The sequence below is a fragment of the Propithecus coquereli genome, unplaced genomic scaffold (genome assembly GCF_000956105.1).
Source record: "Propithecus coquereli isolate 6110/MARCELLA unplaced genomic scaffold, Pcoq_1.0 Scaffold80, whole genome shotgun sequence".
NCBI classification, from domain to species: Eukaryota; Metazoa; Chordata; class Mammalia; order Primates; family Indriidae; genus Propithecus; species Propithecus coquereli.
Genome location: NW_012154174.1, coordinates 3727618 through 3745565, shown reverse-complemented (window position 1 = coordinate 3745565; position 17948 = coordinate 3727618). Strand labels below are relative to the sequence as shown.

General features: G+C 50.3%; 1 protein-coding gene across 1 annotated transcript in view; it reads right to left on the bottom strand.

Annotated features, from left to right (window-relative positions):
* DLG5 (discs, large homolog 5 (Drosophila)) overlaps window positions 1–17948 on the bottom strand; it is a 111443-nt gene that overhangs the window by 58566 nt on the left and 34929 nt on the right. The window contains exon 2 of the mRNA XM_012663313.1: window positions 9370–9438. Coding sequence (XP_012518767.1) covers window positions 9370–9438 — 69 coding nt within the window. The remainder of the gene's footprint in view (window positions 1–9369; window positions 9439–17948) is intronic.

Genomic DNA, 17948 nt, shown 5'->3' with positions numbered 1-17948 from the left:
TTCCAGTCCTGCACGCTCCGTTCCTAAGTACCCTATACAGGTGTACTATTTTCTATCTTTTATACTGTATTTTTACTGTACCCGTTCTATGTTTCAGAGATGTTTAAATACATAAATATTTACCATTCTGTTACAGCTGCATTACTGTGTATTCATTTTAGTAACATGCTGGACAGGTTTGCAGGCTAAGGAGCAATAGGTATACCGGGGTGGGGAAGCTACAGCCTTAAGGCCACCTGTGGCCTTCTAGGTCCTTAAGTGTGGCCTTTTGACTGAACCCAAATTTTATAGAACAAATCCTTTTATTTTTATTAATACATTTTTGTTCATCTTTTAGATTTTTATTTTTTAAAATGAATGTATTTAAAATACCAAAGAATAAAATAAGTTTCAACAAAATAATCCTTCCAGATTGACTACTACAATTACAAGCCATAAGGGCTAAATTGATGGCTGCTTCGCTCATGATTTAGTTCTAACTTCCCCTGGCTGACTGGCACCACTACCGCAGGAGGCTGGTTGGCGAGAGTTTATGGGGAGGGAGTACTCCCGTCTGTTATCAGCCTTTGACAACAGTGCACTGTGTTTCTGTTTGAAGTGGAGTTTGTGAATAGTTGCACAGCTCGATAGTATTCTTTAATTCTGTCTGTTTAACAGCCCGTCATGTCAAAGAAGACCAAGAGAACACTGAAGGAAGAAAACAGATTTTTTAATGAGGATTGGGAATTGCAATATTATCTTGTTTCTGCTAAAGATAAGATGATTTGCTTGCTTTGTGGTACTGCAATATCAACATTAAAGAAAATCAGTGCTCATCAGCATTATAACACTCATAAGAATCACAAATATTTTAAATTATAGGGAGAGGTGCAAAAGATTGCACTGCAGAAGTGAAAAGATGAAAAGCAAAAGCAAATTCAATTCTTTCAAGCAGCAATAAGACCTGGAAATAATGCCACTGACGCAACTTATAAAGCAGCCTATATACTCAGGAAGAAAGGGAAGCCATTCAGTGATACAGAAATTGTGAAAGAATGCATTGTCAAAGTTGTAGGATGTTTAGATCCTTAAAACGTTTCAAAGTACAAACAACTGCCTCTTTCAAGGAGAACCACAACTGATCGGCAGCATGAGTTAGCCTTCAACTTAGCAATTTCATGCAATATTTCACAAGGAAAATATATATTATTCAATCACTTCGGATCAATCAACTGATACTACTGACTCAGCACAGGTTTTATACTTCATTCAGGTCGTAATAGAATACTTGAGGTACTCGCTTCGGGCACTCCCACAAACAGAACACGGGGAATAGGTATCTTCAACAACTGAAGGTACCTGTCCTGAAGTTGGACTGAATTTGGTAAATTTAGTGTGTGCACACTTACCTTCTGTGACAGGAAAACATGAAGGGTTTATTGCACAGATAAAAAAATTATTAACAGATCCAAATACTCTCATTTCTTTTCACTGTATCTTGCATCAGCAAAATCTCTGTGCTAAAGCTATTATTTTAAGTGACACTTTGCAACAAGTTATAAGTATTGTTAAATATTAATATATTCATGCAAATGCAACAAGGCATCCTCAGTTTCGTAACATGCTAAAAGTTTCAATGAGTTCAACTATTCAGTGTGGATTTGCTGTATCATTCTAAAGTGCATTGCCTATCACAGGGACGGGTGTTAGCCAAAATTTTATTTCTGTGAGAACAGGTAGTTAAATTTCATGAAGAACAGAATCAGCAACGTGAATTATTGAAAGAGGATTTCTATAGGACTACAGCACTTCAGGGTGATTTCATGCCAAATCAAAATGACTTGAATATTTCTTTGCAAGGTAAATCTAAGTCTACATATGATATTTGGCAAAAAAATCCAAGCATTTCGAAAAAGCTATCTTTTTTCAAAACACTTCTTCAAAAGGAAGTTTTGGATGAACATTTTCTCCAGTTAGCAAAGATCACAGATGAGCAGGATGATATATGCAACTCGTTTGAAGAATACTCAGCTGTTATAGACCTATTAATTGGAGAATACAATGAACGATTCACTGTCTTTGAGAATCATGACATCACACTCAAATTAGCATTTCAGCCTCACCTACTTGGTATCACCAAGGCATCTAAAGAACTACAAATGGAATCGATTGAGCTCTCAGTAAATGACACTTTAAAGTTTAGTTTGATGCTAAGAAAGAGCCCACTGAAATACAGAAAAATGCGGTAGAATACCCACGCCTTCAGTAACATGACCGGAAAATGCTTTCTTGTTTTTCAACCACTTATTGCTGTGAATCTGCATTCTCCTACCCAACCCAAATCAAGACACCTTTAAGGTTACAAATGACTGATACCCATCTGGAGGATCAACTGAAACTGCAGACTTCTACCATGCTGCAACCAAATATTCAAATACTTTCCAACAAAAAGCAGACACAGCAAAGTCATGAAAAGGTTAGTTAACTTTAAAATTAAATAGCTTTCATTTTTTGAAATTACTAAGTACATAGTAGTTGGATTTTTACAAAATAATGTACATTTTTAAGTATATCTAACTGAAGTTTCTTGCATGTGGCCTTATTTGATTACAGCTAAATTAATGTGGCCTTTGAACATGAAAAGTTTCCCCACCCCTGCACTATATCATACAACCTAGGTGCAAAATAGGCTCTACCATCCAGGTTTGTGTAAATACATTCTAGGATGTTCACACATTTAGGAAGTCACCTGACAATGCATTCATTTCTCAGAACTTATCCTCACTGTTAAGCAACACAGGACTATATTTTAAAGCCACAACCACCATAGCAACCAGGATTCCTGTGCTCCAGATCAGAACTTTGGGCCAGAGTATTTCCTGGAGGTGGGGCCAGGGGTCAGCATTTCCCAGGAGCATCTCCTCTTCCCAATGTGGGCTACCCTACAGCTTCAGAGGCCTTCCCTCACCTTTCCTCAAAAGACCCTGGATCCTCACTCCTGCCCTCAGCACTTTTGGAAGGCAGGCTGGTTACAGCTCTGAGTCATCTGATATGCAGCAACTCACCCGACTCTCTGAAAAGCGCAGCTTCCTTTGGTTGTGCCTGCCGCCCCTTCTGGACATGCCTACCACTCACCCTCCAACCAAGGAGATCATCTGTGAAGGACAGACCAACCCAAACAGTGGGCTGAAAGGACTCAATGAGCAGCCAGAAAGGGGGCTGGAAAGTTTACAGCCAAGGTCCACCCCGACAATAGCAGCCAACAGACGTCCCAGGCGTTAATTTATTCTTCAACCACCCCACAGGTGGGTACTAATATTACCATCCCCATTTACAGGTGAGAGGCTGAAGCCCAGCGAGCGCCCATGCAGCCTGCATTCAGAGGTCATGTGCTTCACCCCCATGCCTCGCTGCCACCTTCCACGCAACAACCATCAGTAGCACATACCTCGTGCTTGGCAATTTCTGAAATGCTTTTCACACATTACCCCATTCAATCCCCATAGGGTAGATGTTGTTATTCTCATTTTGCAGATCAGGAAACAAAACCGTATCAAGGTTAAATAGTGTGTCCAGGTCACAGAGCTAGTAAATGACAGCACTGGAATACAGCCCTCTCACCTATCCCAGAGCCTAAGCTATTAACCTCAAAGCTCGCAAACTTTTTAATCTTAGGACCTCTGTACACTCTTAAAAACAATCAAGGACTCCAAGGAGCTTTTGTTTATACACATTGTATCTATCTAACAATATCTACCAGATCAGAAAGTAAAACCAAGAAGGAATTTTAAAATATTTACTAATTTATTTTAAAATAACCAAAACCTGTTAAATATTCACATAAGTTTTTTTATGAAAAAATTAACTACCTTTTCCATTACAAAACAAAAAAAATGTAGGAGGAAGAGCGGCATTGCTTTGTACTTTTGCTACGCTCTTTAATGTCTGGCTGTCCCCTGACCTCAGCCTTTCCTCTCTTAAGTCTGGACCCACCAGAGAAAAAGGCAGACTGTCCTTTTCCTTTTGGTATCCAGGATGGGATTTAGGAGGTAAGGAATTTAGTTTGGACTAAAATGGCCCAAAACAGGTGCTGGAAGATGCCAGGAGACCAGGAACAGGCCCTGGATCGTGGACAAGGAGCAGCCGCCAGCTGGGTCTTGCTGTGAGAGGGAGAGCAGAGGGGAGTTTCCCATCACACGAATCCTGGGCTCCTCCTCCAGGTCGCCCTGGGTGCTGTGGCCACCACCACACGCCACGTCAAGGCTCAGCAACAGCCTGGCAGCCGGACAGGCTTTGCGGGCAAAAGCCCTCTGTCCTTGGCTCCCCATCACCATGCTCCTCAGCCTTATTTATAGCTGGACGGGTCCCAACTTTGCTTCAGATGCCTACAGGTAGGCCTGTGGTGCTGGAAGCCAAGGAGGCAACTGGCACTGGCCAAAAGTGGTCAGGTGGGACAGAGATGCCCAGGTAAACTTCCTGGCCACCTCCAGACCCTGGCTGTCAGGGGAGAAGCGAAGCAGTGGCAGCCCACAGCCATCAGAGCACCCAGCCATCCTCACCTACAGCCCAGGACAGCCAGAGCCATCCAGGAAAAACCCTGTCCCTGCCCTGTACCAGTGCTTCTTAAAGCACCTAAGCTTCACTAGAGAACTTGTTAGAAATGCCCTTTTTCAGCTGAATCAGGAACCCTGGGGGTAAACCCCAGCATCAAGCAGTGTCTTAATCAGCCCTCCAAGTGATTCCGACGCCTGACAAAGCAGACTTGCATCTGCTGGCCAGAGTGGGCTTTTCTTGCCTTGTTTTACTGGCTACCCAGCAGCCACTGCATTTAAAGGAATGCCCTGCCCCCACTGATGAAATGCAGTCGGGGCCCCCTGCCCCTAACTATGAAGGCCTAAGGAGGACAGGCCCCTTAGTCAGTGAGTAAATGACTCCAGCTTGGCTCCTTCCTGACTTTGAAAGGTTAGATTCCAGCACAGCAGGCCCAGGTCCCAGATCTCTAGCCAGATAAACTCCTTGATCCAGAACCCTTCACTCAGGGTCTGCTTTTCAGAAACCCAAGATGAACATCAATGGCCAGTTGCTTCCCAGCTGCCCCCGAGTCCAGAGCACCATCCCTGGAAGGCCCAACTCAAGAGCGCCACCTCCTCCCGGAAGCTTTCTCTGATTCCCCACATCAGAACCACCTGCTCCTTCCCCTGAGCTATTTCTTTCTGTTCTACACAGGGCAGAACTGCCAGCTTCATACCTGTCCCACCGGAGGCTTCACTGTGATCCCTACATGCACTGAACACATGCTCCAAGAGGAGGTGGTGTTTCCACATGTCCGATAAATTGAGAGAAAAAAAGGCGTTCCAAAGGGGTGCCCCTGACCCAAAAGCTTGGGCCAGGGAAGGAAGGGTCAGAGGTCTCAGGGAGTCAGTGGGATGCCCTGGCCTCCACGGTGACTCACTGCACCTTCCCCTATCAACCAGAAGCAGCACTTTCAAGGAATCTTCCCTGGGACAGAAGGGAAGCCCTCCAGCTCTTTCTGCTGCCAACAAGCCGGGAGACTTCTCCATTGAATAAGAAATCTCCTGCTTTAATTTGCATGGAACTTAAGGCTCGCTATATAAATGCTGCCCAAGAATGTCTCTTCTCCTCCTTAAAACCTCCTCAGTTATCCAAGATGAGAAATAAAAGGCCAATTAGGGGAAATCAGGTCAGGATGAAGAGAGAACAAATATACACTGCCTGAGAGGAGCGTGCATTCCCCAGCAGACGCACGGGGCAGGGTCGGGGCAGGCACAGTAACAGGCACAGTGTCCGGGAGGCCCCAGAAAAGCCACTCATGCTTAGCTGATGAAAACTGCCGAAAAGGCACGTGACGCCTTGGTAGTAGGGCCAAGCTGGAGACCGGAAGTGGGACAGACCACCTGAGGATCTGAGGACCACCTAAGGAAGTGGGACAGACCACCTGATCACTGGCGAGGCCTCCCAGACACAGGCTATCACCGAGAAAATGGTGTCTACCCAAGGCTTCACCCACTGATTTTCCCCCGTGCAGAATGTAACTTGCCATTCTTTTCCCAACGGTTTCTCGTTAGGGAGATATGAGTGGAAAAGTGAAGGAGATGTTTTTATTATGAGATCCTTGCTCTTGTCTTTCCTCAGGTTCACGGAGAAAGACCAAACACCCAAAAGTGAGCAGTCCCCACCCGACTTTACCAGTGCCTCTCCTGCCAGGGTGGTGCGAAGGGCCCTGCCTCTCGTCAGGTGAGGTGAGCCAGCAGGAACTCTCCAGCAGGTGCTAGAGTGGTCCCGTAGCCGACCCCACTGGTCAGTCCACCCCTAGAGACTAGTGTGAGCCCATCAGACATTCCAGTTCCCTTGCCAGGGATTAGGTCAGGCCAGCCCATCTCAAGCCTGGAGGGCTGTACCCCACCCTCAGGTTTCTGATGCAGCAGGTGTGGGGTGAGCCTCAAGAACCTGCATCTCTAATGAGCGCCCACGTGGTCCAAGGACCAGGCTTTGTGAGCTGCTGGTTTCAGCACAAATAAGCAACTCATCTGCGGTTGATGAGAGGCGTCCATGCCGAGGGGCTCTGACAGGTTTCTTTGCTCCTAAGGAGACACCAGAGAAGCCCACCCTCTGCCACTACAAGCCACAGGTAGCTGCAGAGCACTTGGAATGTGGTTAATGTGACTGAGAAACTAGAAATTTCAATTTCATTTTAATTCATGTAAATTTAAATAGCCACCTGTGGTTAGTGGCTCCCACCCTGGACCTTGCAGCCCTGGACACCCTGAGGTCTGGATGTGATGGCCGGAACTGCCGCTACAAGTGCCCCGCCACGCACCTGGGGGAAGATACACACAGAGGAGGGCAGAGCTGCATCCTGACGTCCCTGGCCAACCCCGACGCTGCCTATCATGCAAGTAATACGCTTCCTCGCTGGTTAGGGCAGTATGAGTAGGTGTTCCCTGTTGCTTGCACACAAAGGCCAACATCAACCATGAGCAGAGGAGCAAGAGAAGCACAACTCAGTTCCTTGTGAACTTCAGAGGACTTGACCAGAAGGGATGCAACCAGTTCTTTCAGCATTAAAGATCTGGGCACAGACAGGACAGGCCCAGTCTGCCACAGGAAATGCAACAGCGCATTGCTCTCTGCCTGCCTGTGGCTCCCAAGAAGAATCTGGAAACACTGTTGACACCTCCGTCGCAAAGGCTGAACCAGGTAGAACCAATTGGTGGGTCATGGCCACAGTGCTTTTTCCAGAATATGCAGAGGTCTGGCTGCACAAAACATCTTCCTACTCATGCTGGAAGTTCCACCACTAGCAATACTTGCTGTTGGTTAAGCAACACCTCTCTGTAGAATCCCTTTAGAATGCACGTGCTCCCGGGAAGGGTAACACTTTGAGCCTTAAAACGTCAACATGAGTGTGTCTGTCAGTACCTGTCGGATCATGAGAAAGGGGAGGGGCAAGACAGGTGAGAGGTACGCCCAGGGCTCACCCAGTTCACGAGGTTACAAAAGCCTCACCTTCCCCTCTCCTGATCCCAGCTGCCCCACGTCATACTCTTCCTGAAGAGCCAGCCCCGTGTTCAAAATCCCGACAACCTGTCACTCAATTAATATGCCTCACGGCAGGGAAAACAGGCAGAGCAAAGCAATAAGGGACTATTCCAAGCTCTGAATCGTGGTCCCAGAAGAGTCCTCCCTGAACCCCGGACAGAATGAATAGTGTTGTTTCGGGCTGAACCGTGGCCCTCCAAGATGTTGAAGTCCCAATCCAGTAAACATGAATGTAACCTTATTTGGAAAGAGGGTCTTTACAGATGGCCAAGTTTAGATGAGGTCATGCTGGAACAAGGTGGGCCTGTGAGCCAATATGACCAGTGTCCTTTTTAAAAGGGGAAATTTGGAGACAGACGCACACAGGAGAACAGCATGTGAACGTGAAGGCCGAGATCAGTGTGATGCGTCTACAAGCCAAGGAGCACCCAAGATCGCCAGCAGAGCACAAAGCTAGGCAAGAGGCCTGGAACAGATCCTCTGAGTGCCTTCAGAGAATGTGGCCTTGCTGACTCTTTGATCTTGGACTTCTGTCCTCCGGAACTGTGAGACAATAAATTTCTGCTGTGTAAGCTACCTAGTCTGTGGTATTTTGTCACAGCAGCCCTAGAAAACTAATACAGAACTCTTCCACCAGCACCTGTCTTCCTCTCATTGACCTTGTTGTAATTACTAATTTAACTGTCTCCCCACAGACCCCTAGATCCACGCGTGCAGGCCCACATCTGCCTTATTCACCACTACAGCCCAAGCCTACCTCCGACACACCGGAGGTGTTCGGGAAGTGAACAGACCTATGAAAGGTCTGTCCCTGGCTAGCGCTAGGATCTCAGGCATGAGACTTCCCTTCTTGCAATGTCAATTTCCCCACCTCTTGGCTGGGTGTGGTGGCTCACGGGTGCGGTGGCTCACGCCTGTAATCCTAGCACTTCGGGAGGCCAGCGGTTCGAGACCAGCCTGTGCAACATAACAAGACCCCATCTCTACCAGAGATTTTTTTAAAAATTAGCTAGGCATGTCAGCAACCATCTGTGGTCCTAGCTACTTGGGAGACTGAGGCAGGAGGATCGCCTGAGCCCAGAAGTTGGAGGATGTGATGAGCTATGACTGCATGACTGCACTCTAGCCTGGGGAGCAAACCAAGACTCCAACTCAAAAAAAAAAAAAAAAAAAATCCCAATTTCCCCATCTCCCTATAGGGGAAAAACAAAATAATTGGAGACGACCTCTGCAAGCCCTTCCAGCTCAAAAACTCCAGGACTCACCACTGAAGGTGTCCATGCATCATGGTCAGGTCGGGACATCAGAAACCCTCTAGAGGTGTCCGACAGAGGGGACGTAACACAGGGACGGGTCGCAGTGGTGTGGCAAGACTGAGAGACTATTATGACCTTCCTGCTCATCCTCAGTGAACGGAGAGCAAGGCTTGCCTCCCTTTACAGGCCTCCTGGGACCCATGTTCAGAGAAACACATCCAATTCAACATGGACTGGCAGTTCTGTCCCCAAGGCAACACACTGCCCAGTCCCGAAAGGGGTCAGTCTCCTGGGCAGCAGTCACTGAAGTACTGCAAGGCCACCAGACTGTGGGAGGTGGTGGTGGAGAAAACAGGGTCACTGAAAACCCCTACGCCCTGACACAGCAAAGAAATGGCAAAACACATGCCTTCCCAGCACCCCAGAGCCAGGCTTCTGCTGGTGAGAGAAAATGTGAATGCAATCAACAGAAGACGACCCCAGGAGTCATCTGACAAGGGAGGGCCAACTCCCCTCCCATGAGCCTAGGCCGCCCGGCTCACAGCCAGCCCCCGACGCAGAAAGCAGGACTCACCCACGCTGCTGAGGGAGCTGCTGCTCTCGGAGTCGGAGGGCATGGTCGACAGGACGCTGTAGGTGGAGCCTGCGAACAGAAGGGGAGACACATTACTAACCCCGAGGTACATCGTCTGCACCCCAAAGCCACTGTCAAACTGGCTGATGGTCAGACAGTGCCGGGCCGTGACAGGCAACACCGCACCGGAGACTAGAAATCCCCACCAAGGGGCCCAGCAGAGGAGCTGTGCTCGGCAGGACCCGGCCTCTGCGTTCCTGCCTGGCCTCTGCCCCGCTTCGCCGACCCCTCCTGCGCTGGAGACTGATCGGCAGGCAGAGGGTCACCTGGGGAAAGGCGTACCAAGGGAGCCACCTGCCCCAGGTTAGGACAGGTGTGGGGATTTCCTACAGATTTTTATCAACAGGCATCTGGCTTCCATGCAGAGGGCAACAGAACATAAATTAACCACCACCTGGACTATTTGTTCTTTTCCTGACTGTTCTGCTCCTGTGTTCTAACTATAGTTAAACTCCGTCCTTAATAATTCAGTCAGGGTCTGTCCTCTTATTAAAAGTTGCTCATAAAATTATGAGCAATTATACTGTCAGCAAAGCTGACGAGTAGCCCGCGCTTTGGGGTTTTTTTTTTTTTTTTTGGTCCACACTTAGTGTTAATTCCTGGTTGTGACATACCGCCATCACAGTTTGGTTTGAATTCAAATATTTGCGAAACCAGATGTTACCTGCCTAGTATCAGGAAAACCCCTGGATCAGGAACCCTAATTTCTGAACCCAGGTATGCGTCGCTGGTTGTGCTGAGCAAGTCTCTTCAGTTTTCTGGAACTCTGTTTCCTGGTTTGTAAAGTGCAGCTGTTCAACCAGCTGGTTTGCAAGGTCCTTTCCCCTGGACCACTTCAGCAACTGCATCTCCACCGATGAACAGACAGAAGGTGTGCTTTGCTTATCAAGACTACAGGTGACACAAAATTAAAAGGGAAGACAATCTGACTCAGAGGCTAATTTGGGAGTTGAAAAAAGCACAGCACACAGAGATGGCAGGTCAAATAAAACAAGAGAATGGCAGGAATAGTGTTTCGTTCTTGGACCCAAAAGAACTATACAATGAAGCGTATGTACCAGGCCGAGTAGGTGAGCTGGAGACAGGATTTCTGCAATAAAGGCTTCGCACAAAACTTTGGGCTCTGGTGTCAGGAAGTGGCCAAGAACTCATGAGCTCTTGGGATCCAGAACCAGAAATGTGGGGGCTAAATGTAAGGGGCTCTCTTCCACTTCAACTCTTGCCTAGCCACCCCACACCCACCCTCAGAAGGGAAAGAGGAGAGATGAAGAGATGGTGGTAAACAGGGGAGGGGAGGGAGGCCGGCTGGGGGACAGGAGAGGCCCCAGGAGAAAGAGGAGACTTTGCAGGGGTGAAGACCACATGTGGAGGGCAGAGGGACAGCCAGCCTTGGTACAAAGGCACGCAGGCGAGCTAGCAGGCGTGCCTGCCAGAAAAAGGAATGAAGGGGGAGAGAAAAAGAAAAAACAAGCAAAAAGAGACTTTGGTAATGGCAAGAACTAGGACAGTGGCCAACAATGACTGGTGGCCTCATTATCACATTTTCTGAGACTCTCTGAAGAATCTGAGAGTGCTGAGCACGGGTTGAAGAGGATGACTGGGGAGTGGGTCGGTGTCCTGTCCTTCAGTAGACTGTCAGAAGGGATTAGCTTGGTGACCCACAGCCTCCAGCAGCGGAACTGGGAGCCGAGGGTGGATGCTGGAGAAAAACGTGGCTCTAAACAGGTCAAGTTGGCCACAGTCAGCACTGCCTCGGTCTGCAGAGCCTGGGGGCTGGGGAGGCCCGGGAGGCCCAGCACTCTCTGGCACGAGTGTCACAGGGGAAGTCTGCACATTGGAAGGGAGATGGAACCCGAAAACCCCATGCAGCCCTGAAATTCTATGGTCCTACTAAAAAATGAATAAGCCACGTTCCACTGCCTGTATTTCAAATTCAACTCCTACTATTAGTTTTGCTGTGCATTCCACATCTCTGCACTTTTGTCTCAAGAAAACAATGAGCACCATGAATTCTTCAAATCCTCTCTCTTCCCATATCATTCATGTTAAGTGCTGCTTCAAGATCTGCATGATAAAGTCAAACGCAACTCGGGCAATCCATGGATATCTTCAAAGAACAAGAACCCAACACAATGTCTATTTTCTAAACTCAACTGCCTTTTTTAAAAATTATTTTTTCTCTTTATGGGGGCAAGGAAGACTAGCCGGCTGGTATGCTGGCGGATTGTTTTTGAAAGACGCCTACTTGGAAAGCAGGCACGAATAAACCCTCCCACTCACACCTCCAGAAATCTCTGTGCTTGATCCAACCTGGCTTACGACACCGGCGGGCCGCGCAGTCGACGCACGCTTCTTCCTCGCTGCTGGCATCGGCGGTGCCCCATCTTCCAGTAAACCACCCCTGCTCTTCAAATCGTCTCTCTCCTCCCCCGTGGCGAGTTTCCACTGTTAATTAAGCTTGGCAGACACCCTTTTCTCTCTCCGCCCGTCTCCCTCCCTGGCTGGGGGAGTCCACCAGCCAACCAACACACGATGCTCCCCTCGCCTGTCCCCGAAGTGCTGAGTGGGCCTGACCCGGGGCGGCATGACATCTTTATCTGCATCTCCGGGCATCACCCCCACCCCAGCGAGCTGGCAGGGCTCCCAAGAGCTCATGGGGGGAGTGATTAGAATTGGACTGGACCCAGTTTCGACAATGTTCCCAGAGCCTCGGACGTCATTAAGGGGAAAAAAAGGCCCAAAGACGACACTGTCTCAGTCATGCTTTGTCTCTGCAGCTATTGTTGTCTTAAAGGTCCCTGTGTAGTCAGTACTGTCAGGAAAAGGCAAAAGGAGTCACTCTCCCTCAAAGTCACACGGTGTCCTTTCAAAGTCAGTGACTTCCGTGGGGCTGAGGTGTCAGATGTCATCTACCTCTGGGGGTTCACAATCAAATTCGGATGCCAACAGGAGTCCCATCGCAACCGAGCACACGGCCATGCCCCGTGCCGCCCTCACTGTCTGCCACGGCCCAATCCAGGAGCGGGAACGATTTCCCCAGCTTCCCCTGACGGCACCTCCAACCCACCTGCCCCAAAGCCATGGCAGCTCAAAAAGCTGCGCTGGGCCACCGTGCCACCCTGTCCCCCTCACAGGGGGGCCCAAGCTAACAAGGAGTGTAGCATCAGCCCGGATCCCCTGCGCGCGCGCGCGCGCACACACACACACACACATACACACACACTCTCTCACACTCCCTCTCTCACGCGAGCTACCCAAGTGCAGGCCAGTGCAGAGGTGCTGAGAGGACCCGGCGATGGATGATGTGAAAACACTTCCAGAAAAGGGAAGATTGAGGCCAGGGTTAAATGGGTGTGTGGGCCAGAGGCTGGTATAAGGGCGTTTTTCTGTCAAAGTACTTACAGGGGGTCTGGTCAAAGTGCAGGCTCCTATTCAGCGGACGTAGGAGGGCCCTGACACTCTGCATTTCTGACCAGACCCCAGGGCATGTGGTCCAGACCCTGCAGGACCTGGCGACAGCAGGTGGGATGCAGAGCAGGTGGGATGCAAGTGCAAGCTGGAGCAGAAGCCCCAGGAGAGGCGGAAGGAAGGCTCTGGGAGAGGGCCGGCCTGGTGGCCCTCTGGGACTGGCCCGGGCAACAGGCATTGTCTGTGTCCTTTCCTAGAGCCCAGCCCCTTGCTAATTCTGTTTACTCTGACTCAGCGCCACTGGGCCACGGAGACCACTTCAAAAGAACTTCCAGTAAAATCACCCAAGCAATAATGGAACACCCCAGCCCTCCCAGGCCCCCTCCTGGGGGGGCCCATGGGGGGACCAAGAGATGGGAGCAAGTCCCCTGACACACCTCTTGCATTCACCTGGAGCTCGTAAAGGTCCTGGTGACTCACGCTCCCTCCCTGTGAAACCCTGGAGCCAGCTTTCAACCAGCACGCAGAGTCCTCCCTGTCCTCCAGAGGGGACAGTGGGAGGACAGGCTGAGAGCTGGCCTGAGTCAGCCGGGGTCATGGAAAGGCTAGCGCCCTCCACCACACCACACCAAGATCACCAGAGGAGGGAGAGGGAGAGGAAAGCTGCTATTCTCTGGCTCCAGGGTCCCTGAAGACAGAGAAGGAGGTGCTGCCTGGGCCCCAGGAGGACAGTCACCTCCAGGGTACCTGCCCCATCCTGCTACCCTCCTCCAGCTCACGCCTGAGGAACCACAGACGACTACAGGATGACTGGTGTCTATCAGGTTACCGACATGTGCCCTGAGCCCAGCACGACATTGGGCAAGGCATGGCAGAAAGAAGGCAAGCCAGGGGCCCAGGAGGTGTAGAGGCCACTCATCGCTGTGAGCCTTTGGAAAAGTACCTTCCCCTCTCTGAAGCTGGGGCCAAGTGAAACAGTGGTGATTACAGCACAGACACCCAGGCCCACCTTCCTGGGGTCAACTCCCAACCCTGCTCCGTACCAGATGTGTGTCCTTAGGTAAGTTACTCAGTCTCTCTGTGCTTCCATGTGCTTATCTGTAAAATGGCATAATAGGAGTACCTACCTCAAAGAGCTATTTGAGGATCAACTGAGTTAATGCAGGTTGAGTATTCCTAATCCACGAACCTGAAATCCAAAATGCTCCAAAATCCAAAACTTTTAGAGCACCAACATGATGCCCCAAGCGGAAAATTCCACATCTGACTTCATGTGATGACTTGAAGTCAAAATACAGGTACACAACACAATTTATTCAGTGTCCCCAAGAGAAAAATAAAATTACCTTCAGGCTATGTATATAAAGTGCATGGGAAACATAAATTTCACATTTAGGCTTGGGTCCCATCCCTAAGATATCTCATTATGCATATGCAAATATTCCAAAATCCAAAATAATCTGAAATCCAAAAACACTCTGGTCCCAAGCATTTCGGATAAAGGATACTCGGCCTATGTATGAAACAGCACCCAGCACAGCCAGCACTCAAGTGTAGCTGCTGTTATTGTGGTCAGCCCAGCCCTGTACTGGGCCCTTCCAACCCTGCCAGTCCCGATTCCTTGATTACCTAAACTGTAAGCTGCACTGGAGTGATGAGGTCACATAGCACCATGGCAAACTGCTAGATGGTATGGTGCTCTCTAATAATAATAGCAGCTAAGGGTACTGAGCACTACAAGTGCTGGGACTGTGCTAAGCACTTTGCATGTATTGTCTCAGTTAATTTTCATAACAACCCAGAAGTGGTCATTAGGCCCACTTTCCACAGGAAGAAAGGAAGGGTTAGGAAAATTAAGTATTAATTTGCATAAGGACCTGGTAGAGCTACTAAAGGGCAAACAAGATACAAACCCAGGCAGTCTATGCAAGGCCTGTGCTCTCTCCATTCCTACATACAATACTGCTGCCGGCTCTAACGGTGGATGGAGGAGCAGTGAAGGGAAGTCTTCACAGAGGAAGGCAGCTGGCCCTGCAGGATGGTGGCTTTGGGTAAGCACATGAGAAGCCAGATCACCTTGAAGAAGGTGGGCAGAACCCATCTCCCTGTGCAAGTGAGAAGTCTCAGGAGCAGGGCTGGCTCTACCCAGGGCCCCCCAGCCAAGATCCCCTGGGACTGGACTCATCTCCCCCAACTGAGAGGACACACAGCAGGCACTGAGCTGAGCCAGGCATGGGGACTAAAGTGGGAAGAAAGAGAGGGAGAGGAACCGGGGCTTCATGGCCCCCATCCCAAACCCATGCCCGTGCTGGGTGCAAAGGCAGGTGCTACAGTGTACACCAACGCTCGCTTGAGAGCCACTCGATTCCATGAGCTGCAGAGATGAGGAAGGAGGTGAGAGAGTGAAACCTGCTGTGTGGGAGTCACCTCTTGCAAAGCCCATCTCTCTGCTTTGAGGACCTGCTGGGAGGCTTGCGGGGCAGAGGTGTGAGCACCTTTGGCTGCTACGAAGCCCTCTTGCAGAACTACATTTAGGGCAGGACTCAGCCTCTGTCCCTTTAAAAGCATGGCTCAAGGCTGTGGACACTGAAACCCAACCTTGGAGGCTGAGAAGCCCCAGCATTTCAGGGAGTGGTGGGGCAACCGTGGCCTTGGGATGGAGCAGCCACAGATGCTGGCTTGTTGAAGGAAGTCCTGCTTCACGTGCCCTACTCGCCTCCTCGTGGCGGGAAGTCCTGTTTCCCAACACGCACAGGGTGGCTGGAGTCTGCTGTTACCTTTGAGTCAGGCCCAGATTTACCCCTAGTGTGCATAACCCACCCCAAAATATCAGGTTTGTAAGTTAAGACTTAATATTCACTTTCCTCAACTGAGATAATGCTACAGTGTTCTCCACAAAGTTTTAGAACAAGCATCACCAATGTGCTAAAATATTACAGCAACTATGCTTATTTCCCCCTATTTCGAGTCGTTATGAGGACCACTAGTCCATCTTTAAAAGGTGAAGCGGGGGTCGTTGCCCCGGCAGTTGGAGAGCTAACCTCAGAAGTCTGCAGGGGTGGCCGGAGGAGGAGGAAGACCCCTGCTGGGCTCTATGTCTGTTCCCACTGGACTCTTGTGATCATTCATAAAATAACGAATGGCCTGAACCCGAGAAAACTCAAGTGTCAATTTTGCCATGTGATTTTCCTTCCTCTCCCACCCAAAATGCCCCAAGGCAAAAATAAGGAAAGGGAGGGAAAACAATGCATGCACACCTAGAATTACTCAGTGCTGTTAAAGACCCTCTCTCCCTAACCACTAGACTGGGACTTTTCTGGTTGTTGTTATTGTTTAACTGGCACATGAAGCAGGGAAGATGGAAGTCGGGGAATTTCCAGACATGAGGCGTCTGCAGTCAAATGCTGCTTCCCTCACCAGCGACGCAAAGGCTCCCAGAGGCTTCGGGATGAACACAAAGTGAGTCTGACGAAAGCCACCCTCTGTGTCCTGCCTCCCTTTTAGAGCTGCTGAGCTCCAGCTGAGGGGTGGGAGTAGGGAGGGAGGCAGAGAAGTGGAGGGGCCTGAGGCCACCAACCCAGTGCCGGGTGGGCGCATTTCTCAGTGCTGGCTTTCCATCACCAAAAACACGCTCCACTTCCTGCTGTCTCTCCTGGCCGGGCTGGGAGACAGTTTTGCACTTAGAAGGCACAGAAGGAGGCCCGCGGCAGGGTCTGGAGGCTCATCGGGAGGGGGCTGGGCCATCACTTATGCCCTGGAAGGTGGAGGAGGAGGGTGGGACAGGCTTCAAGAGCCTCCTACTAAAATACCATCACATGGGTGACTTGCCTGTCATCAGTGAACACGGCCAGGCCTGAGCAGCACCCGCCAAACGAGGAACGCGGCTGAAGGGGTGGAAGAGGGCTGGCTGCAGCGCCTCTGCCCCGGCACAGCCAATGCCAAACCAAGGCGGGGCAGGAAATCTGAGCAGCACACGCACCCAAGGGGCAGCCAAGCTCCATTATGCTCCAGCCGGACATCCCCCGGGGATCACGTCTGCCCTGGAATAAACTTCTGATAAGCTCCAGAAGTCACAACCGGCAGGAAGCAGCTCTCTGAAAGGCACCTGGCACTGCTGGCTCCCTCCTGCTCTGGCCCAGGCTCCATCGGGACTCAGCTTCCGCCACTCAGGAAATGGAGAGGAGGCCGCCTCCCTCCGCACTGGACCACGTACCCTGCAGCGTACACTGCCCTCCACCATCTCAGGGCACTGGCCTGCCGCTTACCAGCTGTGGGATCTTGAGCAAGCTGCTTCCACTTTCTCATTTCCTCATCGATAAAACAGGAAGAAGAGAGGCGATGAGGACGCAAAGAGCAAAGAGAGGTAAAGCCTGCAGAACAGACCCAAGCACACGGCGCACAAGCCACAAATACTAGCTCCCGTTACTGCTTCCCTCTTGGCAGGCTCCTGCACAAGGAGGGCATGGAGCGGCCTCCACAGCGTACATACAGACTGCAGGTACCATGAACTCGACCTGGTAGACGGTCGCCCAGCCTTCCCTCAACTTCCGGAATGTCTGACTGGTTGGTACAGAGCTCTCTACTGGCACCGAGTGCCTCCTGTTACTGCCTCCTTGGGAGCTGATACCTACCCCTCACACCTAACCACGGGTGGCCGCACTCAGGATCTGAACACAACAGCCTTGTCTTTGTTTTCTCCTCCTTTAGGATAAGGAGGCCTCCTCTCCCAACCCCCATTCTACCTGGCCACGGCCAATTCCAGGCCAGTCCCAGGCTCCTTTGCGGATCTTCTGTTCTCTGATCCACACAGAACAAGCCGGAGCACTCACTGTGTGCCTGGCACCGCATCAGGCCCGCGCCTACTTTCCCATCCAGTCCTCACCACCACCTCGCATGGGCATCGATCGGCCCACTTGAAGAGAGACGGAGCGACAGTGCTCTGCATGGGACGCCACCCCTTGTCTGTCCCTGGGAAACACAGGGCGCAGTCATTCACCAAATGCACATTGAACGCTGGGCTAGGAGGTTCTGGGGATGCAGCAAAGAACATGACGGGCCAATCTCTGCCCTCGTGGAGCTCATGTGAATGGGGGCAGGGAAGAAATGAACAA